The sequence below is a fragment of the Mesoplodon bidens genome (assembly GCF_964165515.1).
Source record: "Mesoplodon bidens genome assembly, chromosome: 16".
NCBI classification, from domain to species: Eukaryota; Metazoa; Chordata; class Mammalia; order Artiodactyla; family Ziphiidae; genus Mesoplodon; species Mesoplodon bidens.
The window spans coordinates 7,137,832-7,163,472 of record NC_138173.1 but is presented as its reverse complement, the minus strand read 5'-3'; the positions used below and the strand labels follow the sequence as shown (position 1 = coordinate 7,163,472).

At 39.5% G+C, this 25,641-nt stretch overlaps 1 protein-coding gene across 2 annotated transcripts in view; it reads left to right on the top strand.

Annotated features, from left to right (window-relative positions):
- Nucleotides 1-25,641, top strand: part of TOX (thymocyte selection associated high mobility group box) — a 297,838-nt gene that overhangs the window by 252,762 nt on the left and 19,435 nt on the right. For both annotated transcript variants that reach the window (XM_081258280.1, XM_081258279.1), the window contains 2 exons: nucleotides 10,249-10,479; nucleotides 22,580-22,660. In XM_081258280.1, coding sequence (XP_081114406.1) covers nucleotides 10,249-10,479; nucleotides 22,580-22,660 — 312 coding nt within the window. The remainder of the gene's footprint in view (nucleotides 1-10,248; nucleotides 10,480-22,579; nucleotides 22,661-25,641) is intronic.

Genomic DNA, 25,641 nt, shown 5'->3' with positions numbered 1-25,641 from the left:
ATTGATGCATAAGGTCCATATCTTACAGTTTTGCTGAGGTATGAATTTGTATGTTATGAGTTTCCAGGCTAGTAGGAAACTTTGCCAGTGAGTATCCCACCCAATCACTGAACATCCGTATCTCAAAGTAATGTATAGCTTATTATTAATGATCACGTAAGTATTGTATAGTGGAATTTATATTCCATAGTCGTATAGTCTTGAATAAGCCATGTGTGAAGACCTAGGGGTGGATTTCTCAAGAATGCCTCATTAAAATGACTTTCTGTCTACACAGATGTTCTCAAATTTATGTTGAGCTTAAGTGCATTTTCCATCTCAAAATCCATCCTCCCATTCCGGCTCTACGCACTGTCCTTCACCTTCTCTCCAGTACAAAGTTCTCCTGCCCATTTATTCAACTTACGTTTATTAAACGGCTAAAAAAAGTCCCCTGATGAAAATGCTCAGGCATTCTCCGTCACAGCTAATGATTAAACCGGAATTTTCCTTCATATATGAGCAGGATTTATGTGGAATGTTGTACTGCAACAGCTCCAGTTAAATGTGAAGTAGCGTTAAGTCAAAACGATCATTTAAATCATTTCTAACGAGATCTAAAAAAAGAATATTTAGTCTCACACCTGAAAAAGAAGCCTTTAAACCTTCCCTCTTAATACTTTGTGCTCTCTTAAGCAATTGCATATTAATTCCAGTTTATCTAATTGAACAAGTAAATGAAATAACTTTGTTTTGACAGAGAGAAATATTGTAAATATATCAGTAAAATAAATTACCACCTTATAAACACTCCTTACGGTTTGATTGCCCTGGAGCTGTGTTGACAGCCTGAAGTCATAAACTAGACATGCAGTCAAACATCAAAGAAATACAAACTCGGGTAGCTTGTGGTTCTAAGCCTGTAATCCAATATGTGTAATATAACAGACACTTTAAGACACTTAAAGTATCTGGCATTACAACTGTATTTTTAGCACAGTTTTCCCTTTAAGGAAATTATGGGCTAAGAATCACAAGATATATTTTTCCATCCTTTTACTTTCAGCTGCTCTGCTAAAAGTCTTCTTAAGTTTTATATGTGTCTCTTGTCAGTGGTATATAGTTAAATTTTTACTTTCAAAGGAAACTGACTTCATTTACATTCATATAAATACTAAAATATTTGTGTTTATTTCTCATTTCAATATTGATATGTTGCTTTCCATTTGTCCCACGTGTCTATGTTTCTTTTTCTCTTTCTTACCTTCCTTAAGATTGTTCTTACTTTTCTCATTCCAAAATTTCCTATTTTAAGCCTGGAAATTTTATAATCTTTCTCTTTATTTAGTAACTACTCCTGACACAAATGCGTCAAAGTCTAACATTGATCAATATCTTTACCCTTCTTAAATTACTTTAACTCCAAACACCCTCCTTTCCATTTATACTGGAGCAGTTATTGCTGTTGTTTATCTTAATTATAATTTAAATTATAACTTATCTTAAATTTAAATTAAATGGAATTTTATGAACTCCATGAAATACTACTTTTATTGTCTTTATAGTCTTTTTTCTTTAGATTTATTCACATGTAAAGTTTGTCGTCTGATGTTGTTTTCCCTATGCCTTTAAAATTTTCTCTCGTGAGGATCTATTGGGAACATGATTACCCTAAAAAGTACTTCCACTAGGAAAAGAATTTTAGATTGACAGTGATTCTCTAGTATCATTTTGAAGGTAATATATTACTCCACTGAATCCTGATTTTCATTATTGCTTTTGAGAATTCTGCTACCTCACTGTCTTTCCTTTGAAAGTAATCTGCCTCTGTTCTCGGACTAGTTTTAAGATCGTCTCCTGCCTTCGGTGTCCTGCAGCATCATTGTGTAGTATGTGGGTTCCTTTAAATTTACCCCAAATTTAAATATTTCTGTTTTTCATCAGTTCTGGGTATTTTCCAGAAATTTCCTCTACCCTATTCTTGCTCCTTTCTCATTCTGTTATTCTGATAAGATAAATGCTAGACTTTCTCTTCCTATCCTCCATGACTCTTTTCTTTCATATTTTCTGTTTCCTTCTTGCTCTGTATTATATTCTGATTAATTTATTTATATCAATTTCCCAGTTTGTAATTCAATTTTCAGCTATATCCAATCTGAAATTAAAGCTGATCTATTGAGGTTTTAATTTCAATTATTTTATATTTCTAGTTTTATTTGGTTCTTTCTCAAATCTGTTTGGACTTTTTTTGTTTGTTTTTTTTAGTTGCTTCCTCTTTATCCATAGATTTAATCTCTTTTGTTCTTTAAGCTAATTCCAATACGTGATGCCTTTTGGGGTCTGATTCTATTGTTTACTGTTGCTGCTGGCTCTTGGTTTGACTGCCTTGTTTCATTTTGCTTTTTTGCTTTTGGAATAGCAGCTGATAGTCATTAGAACTTTATGAGAATTCTGTTAGACCTGGTTGGAAAGTGGACTCCTCTAAGGATGATTTGCGTTTGCTTCTGCCAAGCATCCCAAGAATCTTGGACCATTACAATCTAGAACCGCTTTGGGCTTAAAGTTTTTCAGACCACTCGAGTAGTATGCATTCAGGGTATAAATCCTTACAAAAGCTGGCTTCTGTTTGTGAATTATCACAAAAGATATTCCTCCCCTCTCATTCAGAATCGTCCTTGCAGGTCTCGGGAGGGAACATGCAAGGGAAATCATTTTATTTCACCCTGCACTGAAAGTCTGATTCTTTTGTGTCCTGACTTTTAATAGAAAGCCTCCCGTTAAACATCCCACTGTTTTTGGTTAGCCGTGGGCTTTGTCTTCTATCTGCTGTGCCTTTGACTCAGTTTCACCAGGTTCAGCAGCTGTCTTCAAGATGAAAGCTGGCTTCAGTACTCTGCTTACTTCTCCGGGTTCCTGCTTTTGCTTACTTTTTTTGCTTTTAAGAGTTTCTTAGAATTTGCTAGTTCATCACTGCATGTACATTACCACACTGGACAGAAAGAGAAGGGATTTTTTTCTCAAAAAAAATAGGGTGTCACTAGAGCAACAATTAAATAAGCCTTTAGAAAAGTACTTGTTATTTACCACCGTTCTGAAGGCTAGAAGATTCCTGGAATAAAATAAAAATGATAGGCAGACAGGTTTCTATAAACATGAGGTGAAATCAAGCAATGTTGGTACCAAATGTCTGGTCACACTGTCTAACATTAGGACAGAATATTTAAAATTGGGATTTTAAAGTCTGGTATTTTCCACATTGAACTGTATTTATTACACAGTTGTTAAACTCTTCACATGATATAATATGCATGATACTTTTAAGAATTTCTTAAAAGTATCCCAGCAACTAATATGTACTTTTTTTTTTATCAAAAATAAAGTATCCCATTGGTTAAGGCTGAACTTAGCAAAGTAGTTCTGGGGAAAATAGTAAAATTCAGTCGAGCAGCCAGTTAGTACTCGATTCCAAATAATGGTTCCTAAAATCCATTTAAGTAATTAAATTATACTAGGATATAGTATTTTCAAGGTGTATATGTTCTTAGATGATTCGTACTCTGGATAACTGAGCATACTTGATTAAGTCATGGAATAAAACTCAAGTGAGGCTACACGTAGGCACCTGACATTTTATTCACTGGGACCATATATTGATAGCTTGTGCATTCTGTGTAAGGCAGGAGAAACCCTCAATCAAAAATAATAAGAAGTAAACATATTGCCCTAGACAGGCAAAGTTAGAAAAGACCAAATGAATCTAACAAAATTGATAAACATAACTAACAGGTGTATATAATTACAATCAAATCTTTTCTTCACTTTAAAGTGATTTTTCTGGACAGTAACCCAAATTTCTTACCTTATATAAGGCCACTGAGTATTTTTGCTAAACTCATCCTGAAACTAAACTCAGTTATCTTTGGCAGAATCAAGGATCCTTAAAAATGAATTTATTTTACAAACTGTGGTACTGATACAATGCCCTGCACTTGTGAATCATCTCAAGAGTATACCATTTTATATATGGTTTTCTATAATTGATGTTTTGAGTCATTAAGTGTACTGTTATTATTAATGATAATAATAAACCCGATTATAAAATGAAAGAGGTATTAACAGCCTTGCTGATTTCACAGTAACTAGATGACTTTCTTTCCATGCTTATTTGAATTTATTCTCATAAGGGGATTTTAGATGGCATAGTTTAGAAAGAAAAGAGAGAATGAATTTAAGTAGCAGAATTTTTCACTTACAGAAACAGTACCATCACAAAAAGTGCTGTGCTATGCCCTGTTACTATGGTGAAGATTTTATAATATTTACTTTACATGATAAGAGTTATAAGTGGAGTTCTGTGTTGTTTGTTCAGCCTATTATGCAGATGGTGCTTGATTAAAATCTATTTTAAACTACAGCGATCACTGCAAGTTAGTGTGCATTAAACAGCTTTCCCAGCTCCATTAAAGGCTTTGGGACTGTGGCAGTTTATTTTTAACATGCTTATAGACGTTTCTAACTTCTCCAGGGACATTTCAACATCAGTGATTCTCTTTCCTTGAGACTCTTAACTCCAGTACTCTGTATTCTTAAGAAGTGTTCTCTAAGTAGCACCATTAGCACATTGCTTTTTTAAAGTGAAAAATTATTGTTTTCTCGTGATTAATAAGTTAAATACATCACTATAATTAAGCAATAAGACATGACAGGAGGTGGATTACCAGAAGCATAAGGACACCCCCTAGGGATTTGGGAAATAACTCTATGTCTACAAGTAAGTTACAGGAAGCACATGTATCTGTGTAAAGCTTATGTGAGAGTGGTATCTTTATGTATTTGTGTATGTATTTGTTTATTCATGAGTGCTTAAATTGAACACGAAATAAGCCTGTGGGTGATCAAGATTACAGTTAAAGCCTCAAACCAGACATGTTCTTAGTTGCTATGATTTTCATACTTTTTTTTTTTTATAGAATGGAGTGGGACTCAAGAATTTGCTTTTTTTTAAATTAGTTTATTTATTTATTTTTTGGCTGTGTTGGGTCTTCGTTTCTGTGCTAGGGCTTTCTCTAGTTGTGGCAAGCGGGGGCCACTCTTCATCGCGGTGCACGGGCCTCTCACTGTCGCGGCCTCTCTTGTTGTGGAGCACAGGCTCCAGACGCGCAGGCTCAGTAGTTGTGGTGCACGGGCTTAGTTGCTCCATGGCATGTGGGATCCTCCCAGACCGGGGCTCGAACCCGTGTCCCCTGTATTGGCAGGCAGACTGTCAACCACTACGCCACCAGGGAAGCCCTCATACAACTTTTACATGTGTTTCAAATGTCCTTTTCCTTGTCATTCTAAGCCTCTGCCCACTGCTATATAATACAGGGGTGGAAATGTGTGATGATCCACTGCATGTAAGACTCCGAGCTGATGCTGTGAGGACGGAAAGATAACGGAACCTTGTCCTCACTCTCAACGTGCTCATCCTCATGGGGAGTTTATATTTTTGCATTATATGGCTCCTTCTGTATTGTAAAGATTATGATGTTGGAATTAAATGTAACTCTTCAGTCTTAGAACCCTAGTAACTCTAGAAATGTTATACACTGAAACAGTGTCCAGTACACAATGCTGTACAGTCCTATACAGTAGCCACAAGTCCTGTATGACTGTGTACATTTAAATTCGACTAATTAAAATTAAATAAATAAAAAATTCATTTCCTCAGTTGCTCCAGCACAACATACTCCATAGCCACATGTGGCTAGTGGCTATCCTTTCAAACAGTGCAGAGAACATTTCCATCTTTCCAGAAAGTTCCATAAGATAGTGCTGCTCTAGACTGCAGAAGTCAGGGTCTCTTAGAAAATTAGGACATAAAATTATAAGCTTTCATTCCTCTAAGTAAGAATTCAGGATCCAGACAACACTCAAAATTAAGATCCAGGCACGTATTACAAATCCATTTAGCTAATTTTCTCACCACAGTCGCATTTATCATCATTGTGTTCATTCCAAATAGTTGACGGTCAGCAAGGCCAGGTGTCTTTCAAGATACAATCCATTCCTGGCGTGTAAGCGGATCCAAATTATAGCCACATTTCTTTCTTTAGGGAGGCTTTGTACATGAGATATGATCATGTGGTTTTCAAATATGTGATGAAACTACCGCCAGATAGTAGGCCTGACAAATTCCCAGTTCATTATACGGACTCTAAAATAGCAGCTCATTTCTGTACCTTCCCAAACACAGGCAAAACGCAAAATAAAAAATGAGACCCTCACACATCAGGAGGCAACGCCCAGTGTTCACGTGGCAGACAGCCTTCACTTCGCACTGCCCACCTGCATGAGTGCATTAGACATCAGACCACAACAAGGAATTTGTATCCCGTTATTGCATCCTAAAAGCAAAGACATTGTACATATCCAGTAAGTCTTTATACAAGGAACACTGAGCAGTATAACAATGATTCCCTTCAAAGCACATTTTATTTTTAAAAACTCTTTCATACATAATTTTTATTTTCATTGTTTCCTCTTAACATCAGCTTTTGGTGAAAGGCCATTATCTTAAACCATAGTTCAGTTTTATGAGGGCAGTTTTATAAGTGGTCAGAATATTATGATCCAAGAATATAGGAACAAGCCAGGAAAATAGGGGAAGCCTCCAGAAAACCAACCAAATTGATTGGCAGCATGGAATTGTTTAGAGATTCCTATAGGGTTGCTATACGTGGCCTCAAAACAGTAATTTGTGGTTTTGATACACTTGATACTTAGAGCTTCTCACTGGCAGTAACAGGTTCTCCTGTTTCTGCAGAGAATCCCTACAAAGAAGGGCCACATTGCCCAGCAGGAGGATAACTGTCCTTCCTGTTATCACAGGACACCACGTATCCAGTAGATTGCACCATGTTGTCCAATACCAATTTTAAAAGAAAGGAAGCATAAAGATCAGCAGTTCAAGCACAATTTTGGACAATGGAATCGGGAAACTATTTAAATTATTTGGGAAAATCTTTTAATAAAAATATTTGCAGTGAATCATAGGAAATTTATCTCTACAACTGACATTTGATTATTTTCTACAAAGACAGATATAATCTGCAATCATGGAGATTTTAATGTTTCAGATCACTAATTTTTCAATTAAAATGTAAAAGGAGTCCAGGTAGATATTCCCTATGGAGAACCATTCATTTCCCTACACTTTGTTCCCTTTGTCTGAATATTCCCAATCCTTGATGAAATATGACCTCCAATGTCATGATCCCTTCATTTTTAATATTCTTCATTGTGGTCTATCTTGAATCCTTTTTATTTTTCTTCTTGATACTTTGTTATTTTGAATATAGGAATAGTTATGTTTAGAAAATTTGGAAATTATAAAAAAAATAAAGAAGATAAAGGTGTCAAATAGCAATTGTTTCTATGCATTCAGAATTCAGAGGAAAAGAACTTGACACTCATCCACCCACAAATGGTAATGGAAACCCTGCGTCTTAAGACATTCCTAAGTACAAACTCACAAGAAAAGACAATCTACAGCAAAAAAAAAGAAAAAGAAAAAAAACATCAGGAACACTACCATTTAATGGCCAGGTGGAGGAAGATGGGCCTAAAAATGATTCTGGAAACAGTGAGGACACCGAGGTAGGCATGATACCCAGAGACCGTGATGTCATGGAGCCCTGGAGCTGGAAGAGACAGGACACTCCCAGTGAGAAATCAAGTCAGGGGAAGAGTAAAAAGCCCACTGGGTCGGGGCTTCCCTGGTGACGCAGTGGTTGAGAGTCCGCCTGCCGATGCAGGGGACACGGGTTCATGTCCCGGTCCAGGAGGATCCCACATGCCGCGGAGTGGCTGGGCCCGTGAGCCATGGCCACTGAGCCTGCGCGTCCGGAGCCTGTGCTCCGCAATGGGAAAGGCCACAACAGTGAGAGGCCCGCGTACCGCAAAAACAAACAAACAAACAAAAAAAACCCACTGGGTTTATCAGCGTGGTCCTTGGCGACCTTATTGAAAGCTAAGCAATGGGGAGGTACAGTGAGTTGCCGAAGCTGCCTGCAGCCAGCACAACCACGTGGAGGGGTCTGGCTGTGAAGAGAAGGAAGATGGCTCTATGTAGCCGTGGGGCAAAGAGAAAGTTCGCTTGTTTGTTGCGTGTCTGAAGTAGCTAAAGGGCAGTTGGAGTAGAGTGAAGGGGGACTGAGCCCAGTGTCTCCTGCTCCTAGACTTTCTGATTTAATCAGTGTAGAGCTAAAGCCTGGACATGAGGGTGTTATTTAAGTTTCCCAGGTGATTCTAACATTCAGCCATTGAGAATGACCCTTCTAGATCATATTTGCCTAAATGTTTACTTTAGAGCCGTTACACCAGTTTGCCCAGTATCAACTCAGCCCAGTCCCAGCATCCTTGTCCTTTGGCAGATTTACCTGAGGACCAGTCATTTGACAGGCTCACCTCAAACCCATCCTGGGGAAGCTATCTTCTAGTGTTAATCTACATTAGCTTGTCAGCTCAGCCTCCTGTCCCCATGGGGTTGTTCAGTCTGCTTCAGTAGACCGTTTCAAAATGATAATCTTTTAAATAACTTTCTCACTAAAGCCAAAGCCAAAGAATTCACTTAGTTTTTTTCCTGTCTCTGTTTGGTTCCCAAGGCATATCTTTTAAACCAAGACCATATGGCATCACAAATTAGCGTTAAGGTCATTTCTTTCCATTCATTCAGTAAAAAGTTACTACTATGTCATAATTAACATCTGAATATCATTTTAAAGTTTTAAACATATTTATATATATATCATCTCAGTAATCACAAAATGGCACTGCAGCTGGTTTGCAGTAGAGGAAATGGAGGCCCAGAGAAATTTTGTAACTTGCCAAGATTTCACAGCTAAAACTAGTAAAGGAGGACATGAGTGTGGATCCTCTGATGTCACATCCACTGGCCTCTCAGGAAATCATGCTTCATCTCCAGTGGTGGCAGTTACTTTACACATATTACTCTGCCTGGCAATTCATCTGAATAAGATACATATTACATTGTTTGCCAAGAAGAAAAAAGCAACAACAGTCATAATAAGAGAAGCTGAGGGTGCAGAACCTCCCTGATAGAGGTGACGTCCTCAGGAGACCGTGTATGGGGGCCTGCGTGCTGGTGGGAGAGGCGTGTGGCAAGAGGGTTCCTTCCGAGACAACACTACTAGATGCTCATGTAGATTCATATAATTTTAGAACTAGAAAGAAATCGTAGCCCAAATCTCTCATTCTGTAGAGGTGGATAAAGTGACATCGCATATAATTAGTATCAAAGTTCAAATGCAGATGTCTTAAATATCAATACATTGTGGGGGGGGTTTTCCCACTTGCCTCATAATAACAATTCAGATTATCCAAATATTCATACTCAAGGAAGAACAGGAGAAAATGGAATCTATCCTTAAACTGAATATTAAAGCTGTTCTAGAAATGTCTAGATTTGAGAATCTAGTTTACAGAGGTGTACTCTCCAATATGGTAGCGACTAGCCACATGTAGCTATTTCAATTTAAAGCAATTAAAATTATATAAAATTTAAAATTTTGTTTCTTATTCCTGCTAGCTGCATTTCACATACTCATTAGTTACATGTAACTAGTGGCTACCATATTGAATTGTGCAGATTTTAGAACTTTACCCCCATTGCGGAAACTTCTGTTGGACATCGCTGATCTAGGGTCTAGATTATGCCATTCTCCATGCCATGAGCACTGCTAGGCTTTCCCAGCAGCGTTCCGTAGACCTAAGTGCAACACCAAAAGCCATTCAACTGTATTCATTGGACATGTTGCCCACTATTGTTTAAAAATCATAAGTAGGAGGAAAAGGATAAAGCCCCCAGAAGAAAACAGGTTAGATTGTTCATACAGTAGGGTTACTACACAAGGAATCTGCTGCTGTGAGTCACCATGCTGCTCCTCCTTCAGCTTCCTGAATGAGAACAAGAAAATGTTGAGAGAGTGAAGGTATAATATCTAACAGTACAATAGTATTATAAAGAGAATCAATAATATTATTTTAAAGTTATGTAAACTAGGCTGGAAAAGGATGAATATGAAAAGTACATGAAATAAGTTTTACTTGAAAACAGTAACAACAACAAAACCAAGTGTCCCTTAGAAACGTCTGTGTTTGTGTGATGTGTATGGGTGAGTATATCTATGTAAGTCTCAAGGGAGAGCAATATGATTTGTCCTCAAATTTTCTTAGTTCTTCTATAATTCAGATTTTGTTTTATTTCAGGTCAATGGTGGAGAGAAGCGACCTGCCTCTGACATGGGGAAAAAACCAAAAACCCCCAAAAAGAAGAAGAAGAAGGACCCTAATGAGCCCCAGAAGCCTGTGTCTGCTTATGCGTTATTCTTTCGTGATACTCAGGCTGCCATCAAGGGCCAAAATCCAAATGCTACCTTTGGTGAAGTCTCTAAAATTGTGGCTTCAATGTGGGATGGTTTAGGAGAAGAGCAAAAACAGGTAAGAAAAGATGCGAAATGGAGTGAATCCACATGATTTGAGAAAGTGTACGCATTCTAAAGAAATGGCTTCTAAGGATGTTGGGTGAATTCTTCAGATACTAGAACTGAGGCTGAGAATGTGCCCCAACAGAACCAGACTTCAGGGGACTTTGACATAATTTTATACTCCTTTATTGCTCTGTTATAAATAACATGTTAGTTCCTTTGTTTCAGAGTTTATATAGCGTAGTTACTTTTGGAAGGACTTTTACGCATCCCAGCCAGGATTACGTCATTCCTTAATGTTGCCAGCGCGATCATAAAGACAGAAAAAATACCAAAAGTATTTTGAGAGCTGTCCACACCTCTCTTCAGCACTTCCTATTTACTCTTTTGTCATCAAAACCCTCTTGGCTTTTTGCTAAATGAGCCTCAAATTTAAGGGTTTCTACCCTTATCCATTCCCTAAAGACCATCAGAGTATGTTATTCAGTCCCACTTGTACTATATTTCTAGGTTGTATTAAATGGGCCCAGATGCCTGGTTATTTTCTTCTTGTCTTGTGGATTGCCATGGTGTGATTGAGGACCACACTGCTGGGGGTGGAGGGCCATGAGACACTTTGTATCTCAGCCATAGGGCGAGTAGCCCAGAATGTCTTAAGGAGGGTGGGAACTGTGGAGAGAAAGAGCTCAGTATGCAGACGTAGCCTGCATACTTCAACAAAGAAGCAATACTGATCCCAGATTTCTAAACCAGGGGCTAGATTGCCATTGTCACCATCTAGAATTTCATGGTCATGAAGGAAAAATTAGACAAGCATTATCATTAAAGTTCAGTTAGTGAAACGATTCAGTAGTTGCAGGTTTGGCTGCTGCAGAATACTGTACGGCATTAATGATGTGTTAGTCTGATTGGATTCTTGACAGAGACCGTTTACCTCTCCTCGTCAGGTCCAGGGAAATATGTAAGACACAGAACATCTCAAACCTATGTACATCTATAAGGACTATACATTGTATTATCTGTCAACATCTGTAATGTATATCATGTTTTATACTTTGAAGAACACTTTTAACATGATTTACCTCATTTGTTCTGCTCAGTACTCGTAGATACTCTCTTTTTTTGGTGTACCTTGAACATTTATTACAACTAATTGGCGATGTGATAAGACAGTGCTCACGCGGCCTGAATATTGGTCACAGTCACAACAAAGCTTAATCCAGCCCAGCAGGTACAAATGAAAGTGTAAACTGTGAAGACATGTTTAGATACGTAGAAGTATGCATAAAAGTGACATTGAAACAACTGTATATCCTTAAAACATATAGAGCCCACTAATGCCATTTTACCTCGTTCAACTCACACGTTCATATGAGAGGTGGTATCTGTTTTTATATTTATGACTTCCAATAAGTAGGCAGTGCCATAGAAGGGACGGAAGCTGCCCTAAAGTTTGCTGCACTTCTAAGTGGAGGGAAGCAATAGGGGAGTAAAATAAATTTGGCTGTAACAAGCACCCTGGAAGGAATATTTGTGCCTTAAACAATGACTTATGCAACACTTTGTGAAGAGAGTAAAACATTTTCCGTAAGATGCTATTATTAAGAATCCCAGGTAAGTCAACATTTCCATTTTATTTGGGGAGGCATCAAAAACAATCCAACTGGGCTTCCCTGGTGGCGCAGTGGTTGAGAGTCCGCCTGCCGATGCAGGGGACGCGGGTTCGTGCCCCGGTCCGGGAGGATCCCACATGCCGCGGAGCGACTGGGCCCGTGAGCCATGGCCGCTGAGCCTGCACGTCGGAGCCTGTGCTCCACAACGGGAGACGCCACAACAGTGAGAGGCCCGCGTACCGCCAAAAAAAAAAAAAAAAAAAATACAGACTGCATACCTTGGGAGCTGCTGTTCCACCTGCTGAGCCCACAGCAGGGGTCTTCCTTCCTCACAGATACTTTTATCTGAAGTTTGCAGACTGTGAAATGGGGCCAGATGGTCAAATGCAGTCACTTATTCATTCAACAAATATTTGCTGCATGTTTACTACGTGCCCCAGGCACTGTTCTAGACACTGGGAGTGGAGCAGAGAATAAGGCGGAGTCCCGTTCTGTTGATTGATTTGTGTGACTAGAACTTATCACTAAAACTTCTCATTCAACTTAACAATTTTTTTCTCACCAATTCATGGAACCAATTATAGTTGTGATGGTCAAACCAGTTGCTAAGGAGACACAGAGCCCACTCCCCCGGTTCTCTCCAACCCCCCTTTACTGTAAGCCAAAGCTGTCCTTTACAATCTGAAAGCTCTACACATTTTCTTATGTCCTTTTCAAGACTGCCAGCCCCAGGGAAGGGCTTCACAGGAGAGCATAGGCCTACCATGTGGAGCTCTGCTACAAGAGTCGTCTCTGAGGATGAAAAACACACCACGGAAACGTTCTCCTTGCATTCGATTAAAATACTCATCTCACAATTAAGAGGGTGGTTGACATTGTATTTTATGATTCTGTTGAAAACCTGATATAGTTGTTTGAGGATTTCAGAGCTGGTTTCTATCCTAACTCAGATCAGTTTGTTCTCACACTCCTAGAGCTGAGGTGTGGTCCCCCCCTGATGCTGGACACTCGTGATGGAATTGTAGAGGGGCTCATTCCTCCACTCACTACAGCTTCACGGATTGAGAAACTGAGTGCACATCCACCAGGGATCCCAACCCCATCCCTGTCCCTGCTCCACCCATGATCCAAGCACCAAGACGTACCTCTCTGTCTGCTTTGACAACCCCTGTGTGTAGTCTTGGATAGGGACAAGGCCTCAAAACTGTAAGCTCTTTCGAGTGTACTTGTGATGACAAAACATTTTCCTCATTCTCTTTTATTTCCAATTTAATAACTAACCTGTAATGAGTCTGTCTTTGGGCTCTCTCTCTCTCTCTTTTTGTTTGTTTTTTTAAAACATTTTGGCTGTACCTCATGGTATGTAGGATCTTAGTTCCCCGACCAGGGATCGAACCCGCCCCCTGTGTGGTAGAAGCATGAAGCCTTAACCACTGGACCACCAGGGAAGTTGCTGGGTTCTCTCTTAATGGAAATAGTTGGGGGTTTTTTCAAGAATTTGTTTTATATATAAAGGATGAAATTATATAATAGCTGACCCTATTTAACTCATTGGGTATTATAAAGCAATTTCATAATCAAAATGCAGTTGTTTTAAAAAGTTATGCTAAGATTGCTTAGGAAAATATACTAACAGAAATAACTATCTTTGTCTCTTCTAGAAAAGTTAATATTTTAACATTTGAGCACCATTTTCTAAACAAGGTATTGGGAGAAGTTTGAGTCACTCGAAAATGGTTTGTCCCCATGCCTTATGTTCCTTTGACTTGATGGGTTCAGCACAGCTTATCCTTTTCTCTTAAAAGATGATCTTGCTTAATAAAGATGGTGAAACTGCAGAGTATGCCAGAAAGGATGGTTTATGACACATACAGGGTGCAAGTCCATCCCAGGGACAAGCAGAGAGAGGGTCCAATGAATGAAATCAGACGCCACGCTTACAAAAGGGAGCATATTGCATCTGACGGGGCTGCTGGGACACCACGTGGCAGCCCCTGTCTAACAGTGTGCAGGAATGGCCAGCGAAGCGTGCATGCCCACCTAGGACGCACGTTTGGGCATCAAGAGAATGCCAGCAAAATATCCTGAAGTGTTAGCGTGGTGTGTTACCACCTGTTCTTTCCCTTTATGTTGACTCATTGTGCCAACATAATATAATATCTCTATTTCAAGCTTAAATTAATTGTATTTTACTCTCATTTAATATTCAAATTGGGGAGCACATGCTATGTATTTTGAAAGGAATGTTGCTGAAGCCGATTAGAGGCAGACCATTAAACTTCAAAATTTAGGACAAATGTGCATGTTTCAGAACAGCCCCACGTGATGCTGTTGGCATTGTGTAGGCAGCTGGTTCAAGTAGAAAGCTAGGATTCCATGCACCACGATTGTTCAAAAATCCCGTTGTCATAATAGCCCCCAATTATGAACAGCTACAAATATAAACACGAACTGGAGAAAATGGACAGAATTATTGATGACTTATTAGGGGCTCAGAAAATTACAATACTTAAGGAAAAACAGCTATTAGTGAGATTACAATCCAATGTTTACTTGCCAGCCAGAGGGAACAGGACTAATAGGGCTGCTGTATGTTTGTGTCACATGCTTCCTCATTGTGGAGTTTAGGCGGAGCTAAGAAGCCATGCAGGTGGGCAGACCTTTATTTTCAGAAGCCATGATAAGGGAGAAACTATATGTACTTTGTTTCCTATGAAGAATCTCTCAAAGAAGAAAACTCAGAAGGAAGCTGAAAGCAGTGCTAAAAATCCTCCAGAAACACAAAACCTCCCGTATGAATCATTCCTTCCAAAGCCACTGAACAAACTTCACATGTCAGAGATCTCTCCGTTTTAATACTTTGGAAGATGGTGCTGAATCTGGAATGGGAGCAGGATTGTGTTTGGGATTCCAACTGGAGGTTTTAAATGCTAATGAATCCTAAGACAGTGGACAGCCCGGTTCAGAGCCATAGTAAGTTGTTTAAAAAAGGCACCAGATGGAGAGAGGGAAATAAAACATAAGCGTGGCTGTGATGTTGGTCTTTGCTACGTATCTTTCACTGACTGGAACCTACAGAGAAAGAAAAATAATAACAAGATAACGCCCTTTGTATTAGACTCCTCGGAGTTTCAGCAACCCTCAGCATCTTTTTTTATGAAGGTCCAGCTAGATTTCCTGTCTCTCCCCGTTATTTCTGAATTCTGTGACTCTGGTCATCCCAGTCTGGGATCTGAGTTCACAGTTAACGGAGAGGAAATCAAACCCCACTAAATTAAAGAGCCCGTCCAGCTTTGAAGCAGAAGAGATTGGTCCAAAGAGCTGTAAAGTGTTCTTGGGTCCTTTTTAGCCATGGAAAGTCAGCTCTTAAGTGGGAAAGGAAAGTTACCTTAAATCAGAACCAGATGTAAATTACTAAGTGAACCTTAAGTTCCTAATTGGAGACACAGTTGGGCTGTAATACATTTAGCAAATTACAAACAAAATGTTCTTGTTTACATTACATTAAATGGCTTTAGAGCTTCAGCCAAAGAGCTAAATAAACATGTGTTAGGCTAAAAATGGAGTGGAAGGCCTGTTCAGAGTTTGGTGTGTTCAGGAGAAACCACAGCCCACGGTGCCCAGAGAGCCTATTTTTGTAAATGCTAGCCCTGTTGTGGGAGCAGAGAGTGGATTTACCTCGAGATCCAGAGCCTAATGAGCAGATATCACTTGCAGGGAAACTGTTTGAATATTGTAACATATGCCTTCTTTCAGGATGCATAATTCATATCCAAGGATATTAGCCATAGCAGTTCAGCTCAATAGCAACACCTCATTATTTTATCCCTCAGTATTTACTCCTATGTTTGACGCCTTATGAAATGACTGTTAATGTGTTTATATAAGGGCAGATCTGACACAAGTGGGAAGAATGTAATTTCCTGCTCATTCTTTCCTGCTGCTGTGTCCTCTTCCCCTGGTAGAAGTGGCAAGTGTAAATAGTTAATTTGCTTCAATTATGAGCCTGTCCTGCTAAATTAGAAGCAGCAGGGATATGAAGAGCCAGAATTATACTTAGGAGGCAGCTGACAAATCCTCTGAGCCCACGGAATCAAATCATTTACTCCTCACTGGTGCTTAAACACCCACTACAGATATGCTGCCGGGGTTTTTCCCCCCGCCCCATGTCTTATGATAAAATGTGGATTTTATGTCAACAGCACTTCAGGTTAACTAAAATCCTATTGCACTGTCACATTCACACATGTGTTTATCTTGGCCAGTTCCTTAAAACACTATGCATTTTCCCCAATTTTTTTTTTTTTTTTTTTTTTTTTTTTTTGCGGTACGCGGGCCTCTCACTGTCGTGGCCTCTCCCGTTGCGGAGCACAGGCTCCGGACGCGCAGGCTCAGCGGCCATGGCTCACGGGCCCAGCCGCTCCGCGGCACGTGGGATCCTCCCGGACCGGGGCACGAACCCGTGTCCCCTGCATCGGCAGGCGGACTCTCAACCACTGCGCCACCAGGGAAGCCCTTCCCCAATTTTTTTTAAACTAGGAGTAAAGGATATATAAAATAATTGTTCATTTAAAAACTGTAGAATGTAAGAAAAGTTTATATTTGTAAAAACTTAAAACAGCAGTTAGAAATATTACATGCAGTGGTGAGCATATTTTACCTCTAAAACACAGGTAAGTATAAATACGTATAATTATTGGTACATAAATGGGATTATGGCATGCCTTCATGGGTATAAATACACGTAGAAATATTCCACGCTCATACACAGAGGGAGCAGACATTCCACTTGAAAGGTTCCATGGCATCAGCAGGGAGAGAATTTGAATATAATACCCAAGTCTCCTGTGCTTTATGTATTCTTGGTAAACATGTTTGGGGCGGGCGGGTTGTCTGTCTGTATATCAAATCTTCTACTTCTATTGATGCCCACTCTAATTGAGAAGATGCAATCGGTATTTTACCATGAACCCCCATGCCCATGCTGACTCATGGAAGGAGGAACCTGAGACTAGGGATTATACACTGGATCACAGGTATTTCCTGAGTACCTACTATGTACCAAGCTCTGCCCTGCCTGCTGGGGCTTCTGCTGTAGACAAAAAGATGACAGGCCCTGCAGTTGGGGGTCTAAGAGGGGCATCAAGGGGAGATCTTATGCAGCCAGGAGGAGCCATTGCATGAACAAAAATGCAAAGATGGATCTTAGATACCGGATGGATCTTAGGTACTTATATATATATATGTATAATATGTATATGTGTGTGGGGGGGCTGTCTGCATTTCTTGTGTGCCTGACACAGAAAATGCACACAATAGAGGCCTATTTTTAATGCCTTTTTTTGGTTCTGTAGCTTCAGTTCCTCACACCATGAAGGCACCTAATAGATCCTCAATATATTGTTAAGCATAATCAAACGACATTATACTCGCCCCAGTCATCCTCATTTAATGAATCTACAGATATATTTTGCAGCCATTTTTTCAGATGAGGAGCTTGCTTCTTTATCCCTACCATTCCAAAAACAGGTTACACCATTTTTGTGTAGACTATTTGTAAGCATTTGATGGATCCCAAAAAGAATCCATAGCAAGATTTTTGACACATTGTATAATATTTTCAATGCTCTGAATACTACTTTATAAAGTTCTCTCAGTTCTGGAATGCCTAAGAAAACGCTGAGCAAGTTACACAAATGGAAATTTAACTGCATTTAAGGACTAAGTTCTGTATAAAACAATTGCTCTAATTATCCTAAATAATAACAGCATTCAAAGACGCTGCAGACATTAATTTCTCAAGTACTGTGTATGACAGGGAATTGTGATTAAATTATTATTTCTTATATAACTGTATTTCTAAGCATTTTCTATAAATATGAACTTATACTGGGGGGGGGGAAACTGCATTTGAAGTTAACGAAAAAGAAAAGCACCTTTTAGTTTTTTGTTTGTTTGTTTTTTGTGGTACGCGGGCCTCTCACTGTTATGGCCTCTCCCGTTGCGGAGCACAGGCTCTGGACGTACAGGCCCAGTGGCCATGGCTCATGGGCCCAGCCGCTCCGCGGCATGTGGGATCCTCCTGGACCGGGGCACGAACCTGTGTCCCCTGCATCGGCAGGTGGACTCTCAACCACTGCGCTACCAGGGAAGCCCACGCCTTTTAGTTTTATAGTGTTTGATTAAAATCCAGAATTGGAAGAATTATGTTTTTTCTTATTATTACTGTAAAGAGTTGAAATAAACTACAATTAGAGATTAACTAAGGGCCGGAGCCGAAAAGAGGGAAGGAAGAAGGAACTAAATGGTGTTTATAAGATTTTACTTTTTTGTATAAGTTAGATGGATTGTTTGGGGAAGGAGCAGAAAGTGGAAAAAGCAAAATGACAGGTTGTATTAGAATTTTTTCTGTTTGTGTGCATCATATTCACTGATACTGAACTGCTGCTTTTAATTAGAGATTATTAGCCTATAAGATATATATATTACACATGCTGGAACGTAGAGCATTTAAAAAATGATTCACAGAATCACTAGATTACATGAACAGAATTTGGATTCTCTAGAATTGCTATTTGATGTATGTTTTAGTTTAGCCATTATATATGTTTTAGTTTAACCACTGAGATGCGATCCTTAGATAGGATATGGTAGCTTTCTTAGAATAACAAACCACAGCAAATAACTAAGTTAGGACAGGATGAATTCAAAAGTGTTTGGATGAGCTGGGGAAAATGATGAATGATGTATTATGATTTTTAAATCCTCATCTGGCCAACTTTGCACTTTATTTCAAACAGCTGTAGACCATTTGGAAGCCATTTTGTAGTTCAACTGAGTACTAATATTTACTGTGTGAATCACGTTTCTTTAAAATATTTGTCTTTCCCTGAGAGAGAGAGACCATTTCTTTCCCAAACCTAACTTTGATATAAATCAGACCTATCCTCCTAGATTAGAAGGTTTGATCATTGCAGTGGGCTGTTCATTGCCAAATTCAGTCAGCGTCATCTTTGGTTTCAGCAGGCAGAATACTTCTCCATCCATAAATAGAGCTTTGAAACGTTTTTGAGGATCTTTTTACTGATGATTTTTAAATATCTGTTCTGAAGTAGGAAGTTAAGTATGTGGAATTCTTACATGTTTTTTTTTTATCATTCACGCATACATTTGAGGTCTTTCTTCAGACATTCCCATCAAATATAGAATTCAGAAAGCATCCCTGTGCAATTTTAGAAGGTAGCATCATAGAGACATACAGGGTGAATAATATTTGAGCCATTAGCTAGTTCTCAAAGGTGGAGGTTCAAAATGACTATCGGGGAGACCACCTCAGACGTTAATTCTGACCTAGGGTACCTCCCCCTTTAAACACAATTACAGAAATATACCTCCTGCAGTTACCACCCTTTGCATCCCCCCTCTGAACACCTGCGTCTATTCAGGAAAGAGCGGACCCATCAATCCGTGTAGTGTCACGTGATGAGTTTACCCTTTCCTAAAGAGGTATTTAGGCGCTTGTACAATGATCTCACATAGCCCATCATGAGTAGCCAATAGGGAGCCATTTGGAGGAAACAGGGCACTCTGAATGCTGGTCAGGTATCCTGTAACAACATCGATCTCCCAGTGAAACCAGGGGGCACACATTCAGCCTAAAACACGTTGAGTTGCCACCTTTCTCCCATGGTTGTTAATCAGCAAATTTCAGGGGAGTTAACACCTTGTGGGACGTTAACCCCTGGGGGCCCCACCATAGTAACACTGTTGCTTTTTCAATAGAAACCAAATGCAGGAAAGAGGGTAGATGTTACAATCTGGCCACCTGGCAACACCATCTTATCTGTGCCACTTAGAAAATGATGCTTTGGGGCTTCCCTGGTGGTGCAGTGGTTGAGAGTCTGCCTGCCAATGCAGGGGACATGGGTTCAAGCCCTGGTCTGGGAAGATCCCACATGCCGCGGAGCGGCTAGCCCCGTGAGCCACAATTACTGAGCCTGCGCGTCTGGAGCCTGTGCTCCGCAACAGGAGAGGCCGCGATAATGAGAGGCCCGCGCACCGTGATGAGGAGTGGCCCCCACTTGCCGCAACTAGAGAAAGCCCTCGCACAGAAACGAAGACCCAACACAGCCATAAATAAGTAAATAAAATTAAAAAAAAAAAAAAAGAAAATGATGCTTTGGGCAATGCTATGGACCCAAGTGTGTAATATTTGCCTTTGGAAGCTAAATGAACCCTAGTTAGCTGCCCAGGGGGTCACTTAGAGTAGCATAGGAATAAAATACATGATAGAAATGCTTCTAATATACAAAAGCATACTACCATCAAAGATATTTTTGCTAAATATTTGCTTCAGAGTCCTGAATAGGATTTCTGTCTGTGTGGGAGAAAAACCCTCTCCAAACAGTTTTAAGGTATTAAAAGTAAATGTAAACATTTTCAGTGTAAGGTCATTAATTTTAAATTATGTCTCGGAGAAGAGATTGGAGGGAGAAAGAACTACAAACAGAAATCTGTCTTTGGAGAACAAAATAAATCAATAAAAAGCAGGAGGGCTCTGTGTTTCTGATTGTGGCTGACCAAAGCATATAATATACATGAATCATACTGTTCAAAGACATTCGCTGTAATCTAGTGTTTATTTGCTTTCATGTTTGAATGTCTAAAAAAGGATTTGAATTTTATTTCCAATAATTAGCTCCATAAATTAAGAGTTCTCTTGTAATTGAACCAAAGGATTAATTTGGCTTTTTACTAAAAAATTTCTTTTAAGTTTCTTTAGTTCCATATATTGTAAAGATGACACAATGATTATATGATACTGTTGCACAAATTCTTAATCGCCTTATTATAATTGCCTTTAATATACCAAAATGCCAAGTATAAAAGACTAGGCTGGGGCTTCCCTGGTGGCACAGTGGTTGAGAGTCCGCCTGCCGATGCAGGGGACACGGGTTCATGCCCCGGCCCGGGAGGATCCCACATGCCACGGAGCCTGCGCGTCCGGAGCCTGTGCTCCGCAACGGGAGAGGCTACAGCAGTGAGAGGCCCGCGTACTGCAAAAAAAAAAAAAAAAAAAAAAAAAAAAGACTAGGCTGAAGAGCTCCTTAAATTAGCACTTTCATTTCATAGGGTCCTTTATAATTCTGCTGACAAGGTTACTCATTTGTTTACCTTAGGTGTTCTGCTTTAATTAAAATATTCATAAGTAAGTAAGATTTCTCACACCTTGAATTTCACAGCTGGGGGCTGGGCTCAGCAAACCACCTTCCACATCAGAAACCATAAACTGACCTCTGCTGCCAACTTTGGCAGATACTTGGTCTTTAGACATAATTTATATTTAACTATTTTGACTAATTCCAAAGCCACTTTTCACACTGAGCTGTGTCTGGTTTTGAGCTCAGCATTACAAAATACTAGCCAAGCAACCCTCATTCCCTGCTGTAAAATTCAAGATGTGGGAAATTTAAACTAGTCATATCGATGAAAATACATCCAATGGTGAAAAATATTTTATTCTTTAGGGGTGATTTCAAAAGATTGACAAAAAACAGACTCTAAAGCCTTGAAAGAATAAGCTTAATGGTAGCAGACAACCGTGTGTATTCACTTTGCTAATCTTTCATTTTTGACTCTAATGACTATTTTTCTGTTTAACTTAGCAATGTGACCTTTAGCCTACCAGCAAGTCATTTTTTGGTACTTTTGCTCACTTTAGGATGATTTTACTTGTATTTGCAAAATGATCCCCTATGAAAAATGAAAAGCTTCTGTAAATTGAAATTCAATTCTGAACATTTTTACCTTTTCACACTGAGGCTTCCACACACTCATGCCATCCAGTGTTTTTGTTGGAAAGGGCATGACCACAGCAGACTGCACGGCACACACGCATTCCTCGGCCACTCAGCGTCCCCAGCCCACTCCCAAATGTGACTTTGACTGCGATTGCCAGCTCCTGAGTCTTTGAAAATAGAACTTCAAGACACAGAATTTTAAAATAGTGATGAACCTGCAAACTCCATAACATATTGAACATAACTGATCATCTTTTAATTCTGTCCTTGTTTTTATATTTAGCAAGGAGAATATATATCAGGATTTGAATGCACTGTAGAATTATCTGCCCATTATGTAAATATGAATGACTTCTTTATTCACATGTAGTTTCTTTCCCCAGGAACCTTCATCAATAGTAAGCCAACTACCTCCACTGTCAAAGTACCCCAGATAAATCTGTACATATGCTTTATGGAAAATGGAAAATTTTACTATAGCTAATCTTTTTCTTATCTAATCTCTTGCCATACTTCTTAAAAACTTGTTTCAGTAAGAAAACACGATCTTTGGGGAGATGTATGTTATTATTTGTGTGTGTGTGTGTGTGTGTGTGTGTGTGTGTGTGTGTGTGAACACACACAGTTATCATTCTGCACTGTACTTCTCTGGAAACAAAAGCAGATGCACTTTCTAATTTCAGACTCTCTGTTGTTACAGGTTTATAAAAAGAAAACAGAGGCTGCAAAGAAGGAGTACCTGAAGCAACTAGCAGCATACAGAGCCAGCCTGGTATCCAAGGTAACATGCAACCATGTGGTATTGGGATGGATTGTGGCCATCTCATTGCAGACTCTGATGGTCATGTGAAAGCATAAAAGATTACTTTAGCATTTCTGCACAATCTCCTTTGCTGAAGAAGAAAAAGTAAATCCTAAACAAAGCTATATGTTATGAAAATATTTGTTCATACCTAGAGGACCAGAACAACATCCTCTGGTGTCATTCCATCCATCCTTTTGTGTACTATTGCCCACCTGTGGATTACTGATTTTGTGGGTTAGTCACAGTGCATTCTTAATCCCTAACCAACTTTCTGTTTCACCATGTTCCACGCTTAAATTGCCCTCCACCCTGACCCCATCCCATTGGTCTTTGCTGAGGAGATGCCAACTGTCTTTAATCCTAGCCTCATTACAACAACATCAGAATGTAAGCCTACCAAAACAAACGAACAAATGAAAAAAATGCATCTATTTCATTTGAAAATGAAAACACCACTAAAATAGTTTACGCTTTAGAATCTCTCAAATACGAGCCCTTGCTGGTATAAAGACTCAAGAGTTAACTCTGTTTGGTGTTGGATTATTAAAGCTGTATTTCCTTTTATAGATTTCTCAGGCAGGTAACCTCAGAGACAGGGCTGAAGCTGTGAGGACAGGACACTGTGGCATCTTAAGTCCAGATGTGACTGGTACCCAGCTCAGTGCGGGTGGGGCTCTGGACTTCATTCCATTCACCCATGAAAATACTTTCTATTTTATCCACAAATATCCACTCCCCTTCCAACAACTCTAAAGTAATTATATAAGTTAGTTTTTCTTGGGGAAAACATATACTGAATATATGATACAGAGAAGAAAAAGGAGCACAAAATACAAATGCATAAGAAATTTCGGTACACTGTTGGTCTAATGCAACTTTGCATTCCACTTCTAAGGTATGCCATTGTGGGAAAACTTAATATTTATTATTTAACCTTAAAATTCCTAGCTCATCTGTACTAACTCACTATGGATCTCACACTTTCTAATTTTTCTAACTCCTTTTGAAGCTGTTTATATTTTCTGCTGATACCGTCACACATTTCTGTATATTTATAGAATTCACAGCATGTATGTAAAATTATAGCAAAAAAACAAGGTGCAAAATATTAGATCCATCCAACAATTGGGTTGTATAGTTACTTGGTATTATTCAGATTAATATGCCCAAGATGTAAGGGGGCATATGAATTCTTCTTATTTCATCCAAGATAAGTTTCTTCTTGAGCATTTTAAATAGAAGTTTTAGTCAGAACATTTTACATATGAGAAAATCAATACATGAAGTGTCAATCCCAATACAAAGCGCTCTGTTTAATGTTATGCAGATTGCCAGAATGCTATAATACTGACTAAGCTTTACTTTCAAAACAAGTGTCCTCAGATTTGCTCTTAGCTGCAACTTTTCTTACTATTCATTCTCAGAGTTGCAACCCTCAGTATACGGCAATTTGTATAAATGCTGCGAATTGCCATTTCTACATTTAAAAAAAACCAAGCACTTTCTTTATAGCTTACTCTGACGTTTTTCTTCTCTTTGGCAGCAGGGATTTTGCTGGAGCTGTTGAATGTCTTATTTATGTACAACTATCTATTGTATGTATACAGAATGAAGCATAGTTATAAACACCCTCTCCAGGTTAGAAAAATGGTCTTCTGATGTTGTATGTGAATGGGATATTTGCAGTATAACCTTGCAGACACGTGCAGCAAATTTACCAGCCTATCCGCTGATTGCACACAGAAACATATATAAAAATCCATTGCTTTTCCATTTAAAATTATCACAAGGAAAATAGCAGCCATTCATGTTTACACATATATTTTTCTGTTATACTTTTTTTTAGTATGTTATAAATTATTTCCCTATTCTGTAAGATCTAAAGGTGCAATCATAAATGCTACATGGTAATAACAGTCACCAATCCAGGCAACCACAATGTGACAGCCGAGCTCCATCTTCTCCATTCACCCGTTCATGTGTTCATTTGGTGAATTTCCCTGGGCATGTGATCTGTGCCGAGCGCTGGGCCAGGCTTGGAGGACGCAGTGGAGTACTGGCAGGTGTGTCCTCTGCACTTAAAGAACTTTCTCTTCAATCCGGGGAGACCACTAGTGAAAGCATAAGTTAATGAATGACCAAGATCTTTGTGAATCGAAGCCTTCTGGGAAATCAAGGAAGGCATCTGATAGGGTGGTCTGCTGACTCCTCTTTGAAGATATGACCCTGGAGCTGAGAGCAAAGAAAGACAGGAGCTTGCAGGACCCAGAGAGCCTGGGACAGAGCTGAGCAGGCAGTGCAGCAAATGCAGGCTCGGGGGACAAAAATACCTTCTTGGATGGAGAAATGGTCAGTGTGGCTGGAGCTGAGCCAACAGGGGAGTGTGGTTTGAGATGAAGCTGGGAAGATGGGCAGCGGCCAAGTCACGAAGGCCTTGCAGGACGGGGAAAGGAGCTGGGTTTCATTTTCTGTACAAAGGGACGCCACTGAATGGGTTCCAGTAGGGGAATGGCGTGATCGGATTTATATTTTAAAAGATAACTTTATGTGAATGACTTCCCTCACTCCCCATACCTTACCCCTCAAAGTAGGCTTGATTGTCAACATTTCACTGAAGAGGAAAAGTATCACATAGGCAACAAGTGCCCAAGCCCTGTGTTGACCTCCCACTCCCTCAGTCCTTGTGCTGGGCCGTGCTGTCCCCAGGTCCTGACAGGGCGCTCGACCTGCTTCCCTAATCCCCTGCCCCAGAAGTCAGGATGGAGCATCGACCTTCTCTCTTCTAAGCCCACTTAAAGTAGTTTATTTACAGTATTGTGTTAGTTTCAGGTGTATAGCAAAGTGATTCAGTTGTATATATTTGTCAGATTACTTTCTATTATAGGTTATCACAAGATAGTAAGTGTAGTTCCCTGTTCTACATAGCAGATCCTTGCTGCTTATCTATTTTATGTATA